This window comes from Monodon monoceros, unplaced genomic scaffold, assembly GCF_005190385.1.
Source record: "Monodon monoceros isolate NGI ecotype Baffin Bay Population unplaced genomic scaffold, NGI_Narwhal_1 Super_Scaffold_20, whole genome shotgun sequence".
Lineage (NCBI taxonomy): Eukaryota > Metazoa > Chordata > Mammalia > Artiodactyla > Monodontidae > Monodon > Monodon monoceros.
In genome coordinates this window covers 10,536,168-10,556,054 of record NW_021703777.1, presented here as the reverse complement: position 1 = coordinate 10,556,054, position 19,887 = coordinate 10,536,168, and the positions used below count along the sequence as shown (strand labels likewise).

General features: G+C 34.2%; 1 protein-coding gene across 4 annotated transcripts in view; it reads right to left on the bottom strand.

Moving 5' to 3' along the window:
• Positions 1–7,771: 7,771 nt before the first annotated feature.
• The window catches only part of CCSER1 (coiled-coil serine rich protein 1), a 1,246,259-nt gene continuing 1,234,143 nt past the window's right edge, over positions 7,772–19,887 (bottom strand). For 3 of the 4 annotated variants that reach the window (XM_029234577.1, XM_029234578.1, XM_029234579.1), the window contains exon 12: positions 7,772–8,292. In XM_029234577.1, the coding sequence (XP_029090410.1) occupies positions 7,807–8,292 (486 nt within the window). In that variant the 3' untranslated portion in view covers positions 7,772–7,806. The remainder of the gene's footprint in view (positions 8,293–19,887) is intronic. The other variant, XM_029234580.1, reaches the window with a different exon arrangement.

The following is a 19,887-nucleotide window of genomic DNA, read 5'->3' as shown; positions in this document are numbered from 1 at the left end:
AACTGGCATAAGAAATAATACCTTCAATACGGTTTCTAACTAAAAGTTAACTTTACTTAAATATTTCTGTTTTCATGTATAAGAATCTGTAAAATGAAAAATAAACAGAATTAACCCAAACCCTAGCAATGAATCACAACGTGCAAAAGCATCTTCTAGCATCATCATTATTATTTTTTTGGTCATATGATTACCAGTGTATTATAAGTAATGCTTTTAAGTGAAGCAATACTCTCTCCTCTTGTGAAATTAAGGGTATGGGGAAGACCTACAAATGAGGCTAAACAAAGTGCTCACTTGGCTAAATTATAATTAAATTAACTTTCTGTGTAAAGGTTGGTTCTACTTTCATGGTCATCTTCTGAAATGTGATTTGATTTTCAAATTGTCCTTAAACCATGATTTTTACTGTGTCACTTCTGTACATTTAATGCTGTAATGCCTGGTCTATTGATAATATCTCTACAAATGTCAAAGCATTTTTTATATTAGAGAAATAAGCATAAAATGGAATGAGATATGTGAGAGCCATTTAAAGTAAGACTAAAATGAGACTATTTGAAAAAATGTATAAACACTATATACATCAATATTCCATTTTAAATATTTTTAAATGACTGTTTTACAATTGAAATTTTAAAGAGAAATATCTGTATAATTCATCCACAAGAAAGTGCCAATTGATTTTAATCATAACCAAAGGCTTTGTAAGTGATTGCCAACAGAATTTAGAAGTGGAGGTTACACGTTTTCATAAAGTCTTCAAAATAACCCCTAAAATTTAGTACCTTCACTAATTTAACTAAAAATTACAGTGATTCTTGATATTCTTTATAGAAAATAGAGTTCAGAATCAAAGAGAAACTCTTCCTGTGGTCAGGAAAATGGATTGAATCTTAAACCATAAGGTCATATTACAAATAAATTATAAAATGCATCATACTGGTTTATTTCAGCTTTTTGAAATCACATTATATAAAGCATACACCAGAGGAGCACAATTTACTCTGAAGTTGTGAGGCTATAGAGAATATCTGCTGAGTTTAAACATAAAACGTTAAAGGTATGCTTTTAAGGCATTGCAGCAGCATTTTAAGTGTATGTTCTTCCCTACTGGCTGTTATGGATGCCAAATGGATACATATTCATGCACTGCTTCAAATTCTTGAGTAGCTGTTCTGAATCATCCATCTTTCAGCCATTTTAGAAAACTGTGTGTGTGTGTGTGTGAGAGAGAGAGAGAGAAAATTTAGAATAATTTCGTATTTTTTGTATTGTTACAAAACATATAAAGTTTTATGAATTATAAAGTCAAAACAATCTAAGATATATTTTGAATTCTGCCCAGTTGTAAGAAATGAAGATAAAGAATATAGTTCAGAATAAGAGAGTCCACACATGGATTAAAATGAAATGATAGCATCATATTCCCCCAGTGGTCTCTGTGATATTGTACTTTATTACCGTATATCAGAAATGAAGAAAAAAGCATGGTGGCAAAGGATGTGGAAATAGAAGTCAACTAGCTGATGGAGTAAGTGGCTGATTTGCCTCTTCCCAATAAGCACGACTTCAAGAACCTAGAAATAAATCACACTGCTTTCTGCTCAGTGTGAATACATGTGTAAACCAATCTATCACTAAGACAGGTTCAGAACAAATTAATGTCATAATAAAAGCAGTCAAGTAGCACACAACTTATTTGTTGTTTTAAAATTTATTTTGCAGAGGGATTATGCATATTTTTCTAATCGTCATGCTTAAGTGTATCAATCTTTTCTCAGAATACTAGTCAAATGGTGAAATTTCCATTAAATAAAATCACTGTTCTTTGGGAAATTAAAAGCCTTGAAAGAAATTATACTATGGCATTCAATATTACCAAAAATTGTAATTTCTAGAGTAATTTGCTATTTATTATCTGTCTCACTAAATCATTAGTTTTAGAGAATAGAAAATATTAAAAATGTTAATAATCTCAGACCCAAATATATTAGAATATGTTGAATAGTCCTTTTTCCCTTAAAAATAGGATCTAGGTAAGTTAATATTCCAGTTCCCTTGCATTCCTGAAAACAAGACTTTGGAATAGACAATTCATGGTGGGATTATATCTTATTTAGACATTATTTATGTATATATGATTAACTACAAAATAAAATGTATTTAAAAATTTAGAGCAAATAAATTTCTATTTCCCATTTAATTTCAGTTCCTTCCAAATATTTAAGAAACCTTAAGTCAGTTGTAATTTTTGTCCCTAGATACAAATATCTAATTTTGTAATTATCTTTTTAAAAAATGTATATAAGGCAACACAAACACATCAAATTCAATGATGTTTATATCAATATCCTCAGAAAATGAAGGAAAGAAATAGTAAGATAATCTGATAACTAGGTTATTTTTCATTTATTGTATGTTTTCCTTATGCTAGACACTTTATTGGCTCTCTACTTCAAAAAATACAGCATGCAATTATTTCTATTTATCCCAATTGCCTTCAAGGAAAGAAAATTAGGTTGTCGAATTTTCTAGAAGTAACCTTGAAATATATAGTAAGTGCTTTCCTCTCAGGAGTCTATATTTATTGATCTAAACATCAATAATTGTTCTAAGAAAAGCTTTGGAATGAGTAGTTTTCTGGTTTGCTAAAATAGATCATTGCTCAGATTTTCTTTCCTAGCAATAGCAATGAATTTTAAGAGGAGTATAGCAAATTGAGACAGCACATATTTGCTTGAATCACTCTGCCTCCTTGGGAGGAAGCCTAACTCTGGAGATAAGCATAGTATAAATGGAAAGATCAAGGGATATGAAATCCAGTTTAGTTAAACATACATGCTGTGTGTCCCTGGCAAATTACCTAACGTTTCTGATCTCATCTGTGAAGTGAGTAAAACAATAGCAAACTTACTAGGATGAAAATGAATGCTATGGACTGGACATTTGTGTTCCCCCCAAACATATGTTGAAGCCCTAACCCCAATGTGATGGAACATGGAGGTGGGGGTTTTGGAAAGTAATTAGGTTTAGATGAGGGAGGGGCCCCATGATGGGATTAGCAACCTTATAAGACCACAGCTTGTTTATTCTCTGCCATGTGAGAAAACAGAAGAACGTAGCTATCTAAACCAGGAACTGAATCAGCTGGCACCTTTATCTTAGACTTCCAGCTTATAGAGCTGTAGAAAATAACTGTCTATTGTTTAAGCCACCCACTCTATGGTATTTTGTAACAGCAACCTGAGCTTAACAAAGCAATGAGGTAATGTTTGGAAAGGATGTTAAGATGTAGAAAATTCTTTTTCTTGAATTTTATGTTCAAGAGGAAAAGTATGTTTGTTAAAGTGGTGAAGTTAATGGGGCTAGATTGAAAGTTCTCTAAAAGGAACCATGATATCCCACTTCTAGATTAGTTAGGTAGATGAAACCCACTTTGTATTAGTAAGAATTTTCATTGTCTTAATTTCTATGGGAAAAATTTCAGGTCTGAAATAGGGTGAACTGCCTTCATTCTTTTCCATAGATAACACACCTGGAAAATGAGACCTCTGACATATTTTTGGGCTACACTACTTGGTACTGAGCAGGTGGGTTCTGAGCAAGATCAAATTTATTGTCAATAAATAGTTGGTGGATATGTTTGTGATTCTATTGGTGAAAGAACTTGGCACAGATTGAGATTTGAAAAATAAAAATTTGGCAATGCTAATGTATATTGTTAGAGAAGAGGGCTTTGTTTAGTTGGTTGATAGTTGGCTGTTTGCTCTTATACTACAGTGCAATTCAACTTTTTGTAAGAACCCAACTAGTTTATATTTTCTCAATTCAACTTTTTGTAAGAACGTAACTAGTTTATATTTTCTATCATCCCTGCCATGTGTATAGATATAGCCTAGTGTTGGCACGACAAAATTAGCACATGGAAAAAGAACAAGAAAAAAAGAGTTTAAATTCCAGGAGGAGTAAATTACCAAAGAAATATTATGTGTGAGTGAATTATTTCTTGGGATAAAAAAAGAAAATATATAAAAGGATTTGATAATAAAGCCTAAATAGAGTCAAGTTCCAAAATGCAATCAAAATCCTTAGAATAAATGAATCAGTACTATATTTAAATGGATATATCACCAGGGAAAAGCCTCCGGCTGTGGGGAATGTGATTCAGGGATAAGAATGGCAATCATAGACAGCATCTCTACAGGCATCCCCCTTTCTTTTTCCACGTTGATCTACAGGTGGTTTAATAGAGTTGTCAGTGCTGTTTTGAAGCACTTCCTACTTCTACAGGTATTTGGAATATAAAGTTCTAAAAGTGGAAAAGTAGAACAAAATTTAGACTATAGCCAGTATTCCAAGTTACCCACTATAGTGGGTTACTTACTACTTCTTAATAATGAGAAAGGTGATAATGCACGTCACCATTCAATAAACTGCTCCTACTATTCATCAGCAACTAAGTTCCTAAGAAAGGTCTTGGGAGGACGAGTGGAATATGATCATTTACCTTATCCTTAAATACATGATAATAAAAAAAATATTAACTCTTTTTAGTGGAAGTGTTATCTCTGTTAAACACACACAAGGTAATAAACAAAACAAAATGTGAAATTTTCTTTGAATTCAGTTAATTACTTTGAATTCAGTAACACTCAGAAAATTAATGACAATAGGTTAGGTTGAAATCTTGGGAAATACAAGGTGTAAAACACAGGTCATAAACCCAGATTGCTTAAGAAAATCTTGGTAAACATTTTAAGTAAGTGTGGGCATGTCTACAAATGTTTATTGTTGACTAGTGGCTGGCTATTTTATTTATATCTCAATCAATAAATAATAAAAACAACTTGAATGATATGTGGCCCTAGGTCCTTACCCTGAGCATATTGATATTGGTAGATTCACACCTTTAGCACTGCAGCTACAGTTTCATGGTGTCATTTGCACAAAGACTATGGTGCTCCAAAAAGAAAAAAATAGTTTGGAGAGATAATAATTTTGATGTGACTCTGTTAGCATATGAAGTTATTTGAAAAAAATCAATGACTTCATAGAAATACAGTTGCATGTTCTAATAATTACAAAAATGAGAACAGTTTATTTCAGGTGGAAACAGCTTTTCCTTAAGGAATATCTCTTCTTAAGTGTCCTTTAAAACACGTTCTAAATTCAGAAAAGAAGATTTGCAGCAGAAATTTTACAGTTACTTAGGCTTAGCTACACATACACATGCACAGAAGAAACAGGAAGGGAAAGGAAAGACAACTGCTTCCATCAGAAAAACAAGCACTTTTTCCCCCTGGTGTCATGTCTTTGGATATGTACCGCCTTGGAGAAATGTATAAATCATTTTTATACATGGAACTGTCTTAGAAAACTAGAGATTTTAGTACAAAGAAATCAATTTGCTGAAAGAATGCCCACATAAGTACTCTATATACACAAGAGGAACTTACAAAGAACCCCTGTTTTACAGTTACTGATGTATATTAGCATAGTGGGCTTACACCTTCTCCAGGCCTGAGTTACACTTAGTATTACAAATAATATTATAACAATGCTGAAAATACTGATACAAAACAGCTTTAAGATGATATTTCCAAAAAATACCCCTCCTTTTAAAATTGAACTGTTTAACCCAGGTTTTCTTTTTGAATGTTTCAGCTTTAAAAAAGATTTTTCAAGAAAATACTAGCATTTAAAACATCTCTTAAAATGTCTATTAAATGACAGATTTTCTTAAATAGATTATTTTTTACAAAGTATAATTCAAAAGTCCATCTTCCAGGAAAGCAAAACTATAAGCTCCAAAAGTCCAAATCAAAAACATTATTTGTGATACATAGTTCTTCCATATCCTGGGAAAAAATCCTTGATTATTTTACCGTTCTGATTTATTTACAGACTTCAAATACTCTAGTAACACACACCAACTTTTAGGACAAATGAAGCTGAATACCACAATTAATAATCATAATTTTTCTATCATTTCTTAAATACCATCCAGCCCAAAATGTCTGTCTGCATGAATATTATAACTTCTAAAGTATAGTGGGAATTTTAGATAGCAGTCTCATTAAGTGAAGCAAATTGCAGTGTGCATTATTCTCTTTTGGCAGAATTACAAACACAAAAAAAGAAAACATTTGGCAAACATTTGTCTTGATGCACATGTGTTTTCCTTTGGAAAACCAAAATTACAAATCCAGCATATCCACTAAACTCTTTACTCTTATCAATTCTAATCAAAGTTTGAAAAGTGGTTAAAGTTTAATAGTTAAAGCTAGTGGGGGGGTATCTAATGGCTTTTTCCCAAAGCATAGAGCTCAAATGCACTTTTGCTTTAGGAGATGCATTTCACACATAGCTTTAATTTAAGCAAGTTAGTCAGATGCCATGCTAAAACTGCTATCTCAGTTTCCCTTTATTCATTTCATGGATTCTGTCAGAGAGCACAAGGAAAACAGATCATGCAGTAGGTATGACAGTTTCAATTTGCATGGACTGTGCCTAATGTGGATTCAGTTATTAGCTTTTATCTTTGTATAAGAAAGCTGCAGCCCTGATTCCTACTGGTCATTTTAAAATTATTTCTACAGCTGCATACAGCTCTATTATTAATTAAACATAAAGGAATTATTTATCTCACGTGCACTTATGTATAAGACATATTAGGCCTTGTTTGTTAAAGAGAAATATTTGCCATCAAATGAGTTAAGTATTCCTGTTAGAGATTTATTTCTAAGATCGAATTGCCGAAGTTTACATATATTTTACTTTTTCCTCTAAATCTAGATGACTGAATAGTCAAAATAGTGTAAACTGGGCTACCAAGAAACTGACTTTCTCTTCCTCAATTCATAATGTAGGGTAATTGATGTGGGTTAATAATGTATATAAAGCAAAATTGGACATACATTAAAAAAAGAAGTGAAAAATTAAAAAATATAAGGAAAGTGAAGTAAAATAATTTTCTTAGAGTGTTCTATTCCTGAAATTTTTAAAAAATATGGTGATATAACCATGACAGTGACTCAAAGAGTGTAGCATGTCATGTTTTACGTATCATTTGACAAAATTCAGGCAACATTACCACCTCACTGTGTTATGTCATAGTACTTCAACATCAATAGCAAAAACTGAAAGCAAATTGTTTCGAAGATCAGAGCTGTCATTCTCTATTTGGCTAGCAATTACTCAGTCTGAAATCCTTTGTGAACTAGTGTGAACTAAACAATTAGAGGATAAAAGAAATACCATTTTCTCCCTTAATCATATGGCAAGATAAGCTTGATTGTATGTAATAGAGAGACAAACGCATCTCTAGGTTATATGCAAGCAAGCTTCATTCTTCAAATAAATACACCACCAAATACAAGACTTTAAAATCCCTCTTTTCTCTTTCTATTAACTATGTAATTTAAAATTCCTTACAATCGCTTTATTCTGCACATCTATTTTCACAGTAACACCATTAAGTGAACAGAGTGCTATTTGATATTATCTTCTGAAACTTCAATGCGTATCAGTGACTGATAAAAATAAAAGATAAATAAATTATGGCCTGTATATAAACCAGCAAGATGGTCTCATTTATTATACATATATATAATAAAGTCTCCAAAGCTATTAAACCTAATTCAATTAACATGCTTGAACCCTCATTCTAAAAAAAAAGTAAAGTTCTTTGTTTATAACTAAAAATAAAAAGTAATAAAAAATACATGAAAATTTAAACATGAGCTATGCACGAGAAACACTAACCGTCTTATCCTACCCAGAGACAGGAATGGGGTGACTTAATTACCCATCCTGCTGGCCTAGAGCCTGCAGCTCAGTTGTGTGTAAATTGTGATGGAGGAAAACATTCTTTCTGCTGTACATGTGTAAAGAGATTGGCCCTCTTGGCGGTTGTCCAAACCTGCCTGTAAAGGTTGAATGCTGTCGGGCCACAGCAGCTTGGTCCTTTGGTTTCTCTGAGAACGTGGAGAGCCCTTCGGTCTTAGCTATTGGTTTCAGAGAGTTCTGCCCTACAGTGGCCCGTAAATTCTGGGTGACCTCTGACGTGAGGGTTTCGTAAGTTCCTCTGGAGTGTTTGATAACTTCCACTAGTTCCTTATCCTTCAAAAAATTGCTTAAACATAGACTGGAGAGCTGACAGGTCTTGCTTTTGTAGGGGCTTGTCTGGTCCGCTGCTGAGTATCTAAAACGGTCCTCGGTGGGAGTATGCATTGCTTTTCTGTCCCTTGTGCTGAGACTTTGGTTCACAATTCGATTTCGATATGTAGCCTGAGGTAAAGACATGGAAAAGAAAAGATGTCTTTAAAAAATACGTTCATAGCACACACACCAGAGTGTTGCTTTCGCATTTGTGTCCAAAACCGTAAGTTTTCAACAAGGCTTAAAAAATATCAATAGAATTATTTTCTCTTTTCAATGAGATTATATTTACCAGTGCAATTCTACTGTAAAGAGTGGTTAAATGAATAATTTACTGTAAAAGGCATTTATTAGAATACTTTTTTAAAGAGCAGTTTTAAGTTGGCAACAAAATTGAGAGGAAGGTACAGAAATTTCTCATAGACCTGCCTCCACACATTCATAACCTCCCTCATTATCAACATTACTCAGCAGAATGGTGTTACTTTTTACCCAGGATGAACCTATGCTGACACATCATAATTACCCAAAGTCCACAGCTTACCTCAGGGTTCACTCTTGGAGTTCTACATTCTATGGGTTTGGACACACTTAATAATGACATTTATCCATTATTATATTGTCATACAGAGTATTTTCCCTACCCTAAAATTCCCCTGTGCTCGGCCTACTCATCTCTCCCCTCCTGTCCCCACCACTGGCAACTACTATCTCCATAGTTTTGCCTTTTCAGAGTGTCACAGAGTTGGACTCATACAGTATGTAGTATTTTCAGGTTGGCCTCTTTCACTTAGTAATATGCATTTCAGGTTTCTTGATGTCTTTTCATAGCTTGATAGCTCATTTCTTTTCAGAGTTGAAATAAAAGGCATTTTGAAATGTGTTTATCTAATTTCCTAAGTTTGAATTCTATAATTTTCTCTGAGAATACATGTTATTTTAATAAGTAATGAACATCTATATATGAATCTATACATTTTTGTTGGATTTAATATGCTATATTTACTTGAGTGTACGCTCAGAGAGTTTTAGAATGATCAGTATCATGATTTATATCAGCCAAGTTGTAACCTAGAAATTTAAGGAAGTAAAAAAGAAGTCACTCCAATGACCTACAGAGAACAACAGGGCACTTAAAAGAAATTTCAGCATTTAGACTTTTGGATGCACTTTATTAATCAAAATCAGGTCCATGAGTGTAGGCCCATCTGCTTTCTCACAAGAAGTTTATATTCTAATTACAGGAGCAAGACATAGCTTATTGAATCATGTTGTGGAGGAAGCAAAGATTACAAACTGGCACCAGAATTCCTCTTGAAGAGAGCACTGTCTTGGTTAAGAAAAATACATTGAGATAGAAACTAACTTAGTTGGCTTATTGCTCTGGTGGCAAAAAACGAAGGATTTATTGTTGTTACAAAGAAGGAGGAAAAAAGGGAAGAGAAAGAGGTAAGAGAGAGGAGAATAGAGCACATGGCAGTAGGCTAGTACAAAATGTGCTGAAGGGCCAATGAAAATTTCTGTGTACCTGACATCTATATGGCGTAGTTTTTAAATACCCAACTTTTCATTGTTTGTTCCCTAGAAAACCGTTTCTCCAAACCTGGTCTCTACTTTGAGCCCTAATTTACTTACCCGGCATCATCACTTTGACTAATTAACATTCCTAATCTGACATAAAACAAAACCAAAAAAATAAACTTGATTTTGAGTCTGCAACCTATTCTTCCCCAAATACCGTCCTTCTCACTAATGGTACCACTATCAGGCCAACATCTATAAATCACCTTTGCTTTCTCTTTTTCCTCACATACCTTTAAATCAAGCCCTTGCTGATGTACTGCAAATAGGCAACCTCAAGTCGTCTACTTCTCCTATCTCCAGTCTAAACCTCCTGACCCAATTCTCTGGTACATATTAAGCATTTGATAAATATTTGATAAAAAATAGCTTATCTGCTTGAGATAATATATTTATTGAGTGTGTACTATATGCCAAGCATTTTTCTAATGCCCTTATTTATCCCTCACAAGAGTCTCTTGAGGTAGCTTCTATTAGTCCCATTACACAGGCTAGAAAACAGAACACAGTGAGTTTGTACTCTACAGATAGTGTAAGATAGACAGTCTGCTTGATTAACCACTGATTCATTCTGCCTCCCAGTATTCCCATGGGAATATTTCTAAAATGTATCACATTTTTCTAAAATAAAGTACATGCAGAACCATACTGTAACTTAAATTGAGACTTCAAGATTAGCATTACTGAGATGAATATCCCCAATTTTCTGTAAAACTAAGTTCTATTAGGGGATATCTTTAGGGTGTCTTTATACTCAGTGACTTCAGATTGAGATATTTTGCTAACCATGTGTTTTCTTTCTTTAAATTGTCTTAATGTCTGTAGTAAGCTGCCATTCTAGTTTTTAATTTGTGCTTACATATGTCAGACCCTCTCCATTACTTCTAATTTGCCATTTTAACTCTTCCCTTGATTTGCAGTAGAGATAGTAAGGCTGGTTACCTGTTTGTATGAAAGAAGCATTGTATGACTTACAGAAGGTGTTTCAGGGACTTTCTTGGGAGTAAAAGAAATAGGCTAGGTATTTGGACCTACTTAGAAATGTGAGATTTTCTTTTCATCTTTCTGACTTTACTTCTATAAGATGCTTACTTAACTGTTGAATCAGTTATTGAAAGATCCTCAAACACTGTGCCTAGTATCACATCCAAATGTCAGAAACATCATGGGTATAAAATACTCTGAGAAAAAAATTCGTTTCAGAACAGAAGAGCCATTGGTAAATTCATCTTGATAATAAACCGTTCTATTCTATTTATATACATGCTACCTAGGAAAGCTGAGGAGATGAGTGGAAACTTCATTTCCGTTACTTTAACATTAGATTTGGGGAAATGTTCATCATTTTCTTTATGTGATCATTTTAACCCTCCTGGGATATATTACATTAAATTGAATATAGTTTTAATAAGACATACTGAAAGGGATCAAATGACTCAATCCCACAGGCAGACTCTGTTCTCTGGTATAACATCTGATCCTACAAGGTACATATGCATCTACTATAAAAGGAAACAAAATGAAATGATCTATTTTTTTAAATGCATATTTAAATCACCCATTCCTGTTTGTTCAGCATAGTTTGCTTTTAACATCTTAGACTTTTCCTTTTTTTTTTTTTTTTTAGGTCTTTGTGATGTTCATCATTAAGTCTAGGGCTCACAGTGTACATGGGTGATTGCATAGCACATGGGGCTAATGGCATGGATTTGGGGTCAAATAAAGGTTCCTTTGCTGATTTGATAAATATTTATTGACCTCTACTGAGAGCAAGGTGCTATATCATGTGATAGGAAATAGTATTGTTCATAAGAGAACCAGCTCTTGCATTTAGGCAGCTTGAGGTCTAATGAGAGAATCACCCAGAATCAGACAATTTCTAGCTAAGCGACCATGGCAAGTTACTTACTCTTCCCAAATCTCCAATTTCCTCATCTGGGAAACGAAGATTTACATTCATACCTGTATCTACATACAGGATTATATTTAAGACTTAATGAACTGCTGTGTATAAAATGCCTAATATTATACCTGAAGAATAGTTATCTTGATGACAGCAACAATAAGTATAGTAACAAAATAAAGTGAATACACCTAGAAGTTTCTCTGATAGATGCTTGCTTCATCCTTTAGAAGTAAAACCACTTTGAATACTTCTATCTCAACTTAAAAAAGCACAGTAATTTACTCCAGAATACTTGAGTAATTTTACATTTATTTTTATGGTTTGGTTCCCTAGAACAGATTCTGAGATAAATATTTGAGGCAATAAACAAAAGTTTACTAGAGTGTATTCTCAAGTCAACACCCATGGGGTAATGAAGAAAGCAGTGTCTGTCAGAGTGAGAAGTTAGACTCTATGCAATTAAACTATCTATCTCAGATAATCACACAGGGAAATCGGAAGCTGGGATGATTCCTCAGAATTGTCCCCAAGTTAGGCAAGTGGTTGGGAGCCTTATACTCTTATATCAACAAGTTATTGGACATTGGCAATATCTGGGAAGGGGGTGTGACCATGAATGAACAGGCTTTTTTTTTTTTTTTTGTAAAGGAACTTACTTGAATGCTATCAGCTGCCAACTTTTTTACCAACTGGGAAAATGAAGGCTTTAGTTGTGAAAATGTGTGTGTGTGTGTGTGTGTGTGAGTGTATGTGTGTGTGATTGGGGTGGGGGAGGAGAGAACTTGGGAGCACACCACGGCATCCACTACACTCATTATCCTACTTATGTACCTAATAGGGGATAATTTGGCATAATGGAAAGAATACTGAACTTTGGGCCAAAGACTCTAATCTTGCCTGTGCTGCTATCAAACTGTGTGAACTTTGATGAAGAAATTAATTTCTCTGGGCTTCGTTTATGAGCCTATTGAAAGAGATGAGAAAAATAGAAGATAAAAATTAGATCTTGAAGAAACTCTAACATTTATTCAATTATCTTCCAGTTCTAAAAGTCTACATTCAAATATGTATTTAATTCTATATAGACAAATATAGGAAAGATCCCTTTGATTCAAAATATAAAAATATATTTTTGCATATATATATATATATATATATATATACACACAAAATTTGTATTTGGTTGCAGTAGTCCAGAGAGAAATAATTTTTTCATCATGCTGCTAATTGACGTTAATTCCTTCTGAAGCTCTTGATATCACTTCCCCAGAGGGAACTTTCAGTGCATATACCTAGCCACATCTTTCTTAAAGCTGGAATTAAATTTCCACAAACTAATATAATTATGTTAGTTTTTAGACAATTTAGTTGTCAATTATTTTTTAAATTTTTTATAAATTTATTTATTTTTGGCTGTGTTGGGTCTTCGTTTCTGTGCAAGGGCTTCCTCTAGTTGCGGCAAGCGGGAGCCACTCTTCACTGCGGTGTGTGGGCCTTTCACTGTCGCGGCCTCTCGTTGCGGGGCACAGGCTCCAGATGCGCAGGCTCAGTAGTGGTGGCTCACAGGCCTAGTTGCTCCACGGCATCTGGGATCTTCCCAGACCAGGGTTCAAACCCGTGTCGCCTGCATTGGCAGGCAGATTCTCAACCACTGTGCCACCAGGGAAGCCCCTCAAACAGTTATTTTATTACCTATCCTTTGGGTTCCTAGTAGAAGATGAATGGATGGCAAATTTAGTGATTAATCAGTCAAAACTGAAGATTATAATAAAATCAGTTCTTTACTTCCCTATAATTATTTTTCCTCTCATTTCTTCACTGGAGTATATAATGTGCATTTCATTGAATTCAGGATGAATGATTTAAAAACATTATTATTTTACATACCACTATGAAGGAAAAAACAAAACTTATGATGCTAATTAAAAACAGGGCTTCCCTGGTGGCGCAGTGGTTGGGAATCTGCCTGCTAATGCAGGGGACACGGGTTCGAGCCCTGGTCTGGTAGGATCCCACATGCCGCGGAGCAACTAGGCCCGTGAGCCACAACTGCTGAGCCTGCGCGTCTGGAGCCTGTGCTCCGCAATAAGAGAGGCCGCGATAGTGAGAGGCCCGCGCACCGCGATGAAGAGTGGTCCCCGCTTGCCACAACTAGAGAAAGCCCTTGCACAGAAACGAAGACCCAACATAGCAAAAATAAATAAATTAATAAACTCCTACCCCCAACATCTTCTAAAACAAACAAACAGAAACAAATAAAAACCACATTCCTTCCTTACCAGTGGTGTGACCCATTCATCAGTCACACCAGCCTCTCATTCAAATTTCTTCTGTCTTCACTTCCCTTTCTTAGGTTTGATAGTATTTTTGCATTTGTCTCAATGATACAGCTTCATGTACGTGTGAGTATATTCCTTCTTTTGATTTCATAAAGCATTTGGTTTTTAATTTAGAAGAGAGTATGGAATTGAAGGCAATGCAAGTACAAATTTTTTTTTCATTAATATCAAAGTTATACTCTTTCTTTCTTTCCTTGGCTTTCCATATACAAAATAACATTTGCTATAATACCAAATCATAGTAAAAGCTTTTTGAAAATATTCTTATTGGTAACTCACCACATGTAGTGCTAATACTGCATATAACTCAATCGAAGAAAGGACAATATGAAACTGTGATAAAATCCACACAGAGCAATGTAAAAACACTGCAACTGCAACACGGTTGAAAACATTGTAAGATTTATCCTGATTTTAGGGGTTTTATTACATTTAAAAATTGTCTTATAGCTGATGCAAAGAATATATACAGTAACCAGGCCAATGTGCATAGCCCAGTTTTCATTAAGGCAGGGTGACATGATAGAATTAATGAGGAGGGGAGCAATGTTTCAGTCACTGCTTAATGAATTTCATAATGTTTTTCTGAACTTTATTTCGTGTGTGCGAACTATACTGGTAATTGCCAAAAATGTTATCAGGCAACAACTTCCTAGTTTCTTATATAGATTAAAATTTAGCACATGATTGGTTATTTTATTTGATTTTAAGATATATTTTTCTGCAAATGTTCTCCACTTAACCAAAAACAGTATTGTTTTACAACTAGAATTGTTCCTAAAGGAAAAGAAATACTTGAAGCAATTTCCAATAGCTAGTAGAAAAAAAATGGTATTACATTAGAAAAATGGCTAATATTAAATAGTATTTTAACAAATTATAAAGATTACTGAAAATAACATTATAATTTGAATTTAAGTAAGAGATGTATATGAAATTATGTTAAAGTGAGCCAGAATTACCAGGAGAAGCTAAGTAGTAACTCTTGGGTAATTCATACTGAGAAGAAACATGCCTCCTGCGTAAGGTTTATGGTTTCTTACTAACGAGCCTCTAGATCAAGTAAGTAGAACATAAAATGCAGAATACTGTATGTTTTATGTTCAAGAATAGACACTTTGACCCATACTTACTTCTACACCCAAGCCAATGAAAATAGAAGTTTCGTAAGGGCAGGAACATTGCCTGTCTTGTTTAACGCTGAATCCACTCCTCCCAATAGTACCTGGCACTTACCAGTAGCTCCTTAATATTTATATAGTCCAGAGAAGAATCTACTACCATGTTTTTTCCCCTTACTGATATACCTTATCTAATATGAAATGTTCTTTCTCTAGACATTTTTATCTCATTGATGAGTTGATTACTTTGATCTATATGGATTGATATACTACCTGGATCTTTTTTTTTTTTCTCACACACACACACACACTGTATTTTATTTTTACAAGAAATAAATAGACTGACACCAAGCATTGTAAATGCATGACCACAACAAAAGCAACAATGATTGCAATTACCAAACAAGAAACACACTCATACTGTGTTATAATATTGACATTCAGTCCAGTAATCCTCCACTGTAACAGCTCCCTTATTTTGCAGTGAAAATTGATTTGTACATTTTTTGCCTCTGAGTACTTCTGGGATGTTTTTTGTTTTTCAAACAGAAAGTCACAAAAATTATAATCATCCTCATCAGTTCACTCAGTCCCATGTAATTAATTTTTTTTATCTTGATCTTTTGTTAGCACTTTCATGAATTCATCAGTTTTCCATTAGACTTCTGAAAATGCTTATTCATTCAGTTCAGCAGTTCAGCAGTATAGTCAGTTACCAGAAACCTGTACTTGTCAGAGTCTTTTCCATGAATTCCTTGAAGATGAAACCCTTTTATAGGAACATTTTTGCAAAAGCATCAGAGTACACCGAGGAATGTCTGTAATGACAAAAGACTTCAAAATGACCACGGTTAAAGATTTGATGAAAGTTCATAATAATGTAATTGACAAGGAAATTTAGTTATTTCTGAGATATACATTTAAAGTAATAACTAGAATTATGACATAACATTATACCAGAACATATAAGATTTTTAGAAATTTCATGTAATGTCGGAAACATTTATATTAACATATTTCCATACAAATAACCCAAAGAAAGGTTTGTTTGATGACTAAGAAGAACCTGCAGTATAAAAAAACAATTTTATACATATCAGTGTATACATGTCAATCCCAATTGCCCAATTCAGCACACCACCATCCCCACCCCACCGCAGTTTTCCCACTTTGGTGTCCATACATTTGTTCTCTACATCTGTGTCTCAACTTCTGCCCTGCAAACTGGTTCATCTGTACCATTTTTCTAGGTTCCACATACATACGTTAATATATGATATTTGTTATTCTCTTTCCGACTTACTTCACTCTGTATGGCAGTCTCTAGATCCATCCACGTCTCAACAAATGACTCAGTTTCGTTCCTTTTTATGGCTGAGTAATATTCCATTGTATATATGTACCACAACTTCTTTATCCATTCATCTGTTGATGGGCATTTAGGTTGCTTCCATGACCTGGTTATTGTAAATAGTGCTGCAATGAACACTGGGGTGCATGCGTCTTTTTGAATTATGGTTTTCTCTGGGTATATGCCCAGTAGTGGGATTGCTGGATCATATGGTAATTCTATTTTTAGTTTTTTAAGGAACCTCCGTACTGTTGTCCATAGTGGCTGTATCAATTTACATTTCCACCAACAGTGCAAAAGGGTTCATTTTCTCCACATCCTCTCTCGCAACTGTTTGTAGATTTTCTGATGATGCCCATTCTAACTGGTGGGAGGTGATACCTCATTTTAGTTTTGATTTGCATTTCTCTAATAATTAGTGATGTTGAGCAGCTTTTCATGTGCTTCTTGGCCATCTGTATGTCTTCTTTGGAGAGATGTCTATTTAGGTCTCCTGCCCATTTTTGGATTGGGTTGTTTGTTTAACATTGAGCTGCATGAGCTGTTTATATATTTGGAGATTAATCCTTGTCCACTGATTCGTTTGCAAATATTTTCTCCCATTCTGAGAGTTGTCTTTTCGTCTTGTTTATGGTTTCCTTTGCTGTGCAAAAGCTTTGACGTTTCATTAGGTCTCATTTGTTTATTTTTGTTTTTATTTCCATTACTCTAGGAGGTGGATCAAAAAAGATCTTGCTGTGATTTATGTCAAAGAGTGTTCTTCCTATGTTTTCCTCTAAGAGTTTTATAGTGTCCGGTCTTACATTTAGGTCTCAAATCCATTTTATTTTTGTGTATGGTGTTAGGGAGTGTTCTAATTTCATTCTTTTACATGTAGCTGTCCAGCTTTCCCAGCACCACTAATTGAAGAGACTGTCTTTTCTATGTATATCTTTGCCTCCTTTGTCATAGATTAGTTGACCATAGGTGCGTGGGTTTATCTCTGGGCTTTCTATCTTGTTCCATTGATCTATGTTTGTGTTTTTGTGCTAGTATCATATTGTCTTGATGACTATAGCTTTGTAGTATAGTATGAAGTCAGGGAGTCTGATTCCTCAAGTCCGTGTTTTTCCCTCAAGACTGCTTTGGCTAGTCGGAGTCTTCTGTGTCTACATACAAATTTTAAGATGATTTGTTCTAGTTCCATAAAATATGCCATTGGTAATTTGATAGGGATTGCATTGAATCTGTAGATTGCTTTGGGTAGTATAGTCACTTTCACAATATTGATTCTTCCAATCCAAGAACATGGTATATCTCTCCATCTGTTGGTATCATCTTTAATTTCTTTCATCAGTGTCTTATAGTTTTCTGCATACAGGTCTTTTGTCTCCCTAGGTAGGTTTATTCCAAGGTATTTTATTCTTTTTGTTGTAGTGGTAAACTAGAATTGTTCCTAAAGGAAAAGAAATACTTGAAGCAATTTCCAATTGTCCAGGGAGTGTTTCCATAATTTCTCTTTCAGATTTTTCATCATTAGTATATAGGAATGCCAGAGATTTCTGTGCATTAATTTTGTATCCTGCAACTTTACCCAATTCATTGATTAGCTCTAGTAGTTTTCTGGTGGCATTTTTAGGATTCTCTATGTATAGTATCATGTTATCTGCAAACAGTGACAGCTTTACTTCTTCTTTTCCAATTTGTATTCCTTTTATTTCTTTTTCTTCTCTGATTAACATGGCTAGGACTTCCAAAACTATGTTGAATAATAGTGGTGAGAGTGGACATCCTTGTCTCGTTCCTGATCTTAGAGGAAATGCTTTCAGTTTTTCACCATTGAGAATGATGTTTGCTGTGGGTTTGTCGTATATGCCCTTTATTATGTTGATGTATGTTCCCTCTATGCCCACTTTCTGGAGAGTTTTTATCATAAATGGGTGTTGAATTTCGTCAAAAGCTTTCTCTGCATCTATTGATATGATCATATGGTTTTTCTTCTTCAGTTTGTTAATGTGGTGTATCACACTGATTGATCTGCGTATATTGAAGAATCCTTGCATCCCTGGGATAAATCCCACTTGAACATGGTATATGATCCTTTTAATGTGTTGTTGGATTCTGTTTGCTAGTATTTTGTTGAGGATTTTTGCATCTATATTCATCAGTGATATTGGCCTGTAGTTTTCTTTTTTTTGTAGTATCTTTGTCTCGTTTTGGTATCAGGGTGATGATGGGCTCATAGAATGAGTTTGGGAGTGTTCCTTCCTCTACAATGTTTTGGAAGAGTTTGAGAAGGATGGGTGTTAGCTCTTCTCTAAATGTTTGATAGAATTCACCTGTGAAGCCATCTGGTCCTGGACTTTTGTTTGTGGGAAGATTTTTAATCACAGTTTCAGTTTCATTACTTGTGATTGGTCTGTTCATAGTTTCTGTTTCTTCTGGTTCAGTCTTGGAAGGTTATACCTTTCTAAATTTGTCCATTTCTTCCAGGTTGTCCATTTTATTTGCATAGAGTTGCTTGTAGTAGTCTCTTAGGATGCTCTGTATTTCTTTGGTGTTTGTTGTAACTTCTCCTTTTTCATTTCTAATGTTATTGATTTGAGTCCTCTCCCTCTTTTTCTTGATGAGTCTGGCTAATGGTTTATCAATTTTGTTTATCTTCTCAAACAACCAGCCTTTAGATTTGTTCATTTTTGCTATAGTTTTCTTTCCATTTCATTTATTTCTGCTCTGGTCTTTATGATTTATTTCCTTCTATTAACTTTGGGTTTTGTTTGTTCTTCTTTCTCTAGTTCCTTTAGGTGTAAGACTAGATTGTTTTCTTGAGATTTTTCTCGTTTATTGAGGTAGGATTGTATAGCTATAAACTTCCGTCTTAGAACTGCTTTTGCTGCATCCCATAGGTTTTGGATTGTCGTGTTTTCATTGTCATATGTCTCCAGGTATTTTTTGATTTCCTCTTTGAATTCTTCAGTGATCTCTTGGTTATTTAGTAACATACTGTTTAGCCTCCATGTATTTGTTTTTTTTATGCTTTTTTCCCTGTAATTCAATTCTAATCTCATAGTGTTGTGGTAAGAAAAGATGCTTGATATGATTTCAATTTTCTTAAATTTACTAAGGCTTGATTTGTGACCCAAGATGTGATCTATCCTGGAGAATGTTCAGAATGTTCTGTGAGCACTTGAGAAGAAATTGTAATCTGTTTTTGGATGGAATGTCCTATGAATATCAATTAAATCTATCTGATCTATTGTGTCATTTAAAGCTTGTGTTTCCTTATTAATTTTCTGTCTGGATGATCTGTCCATTGGTGTAAGTGAGGTGTTAAAGTTCCCCACTATTACTGTGTTACTGTCAATTACCTCTTTTATAGCTGTTAGCAGTTGCCTTATGTATTGAGGTGCTCCTATGTTGGGTGCATATATATTTATAATTGTTATA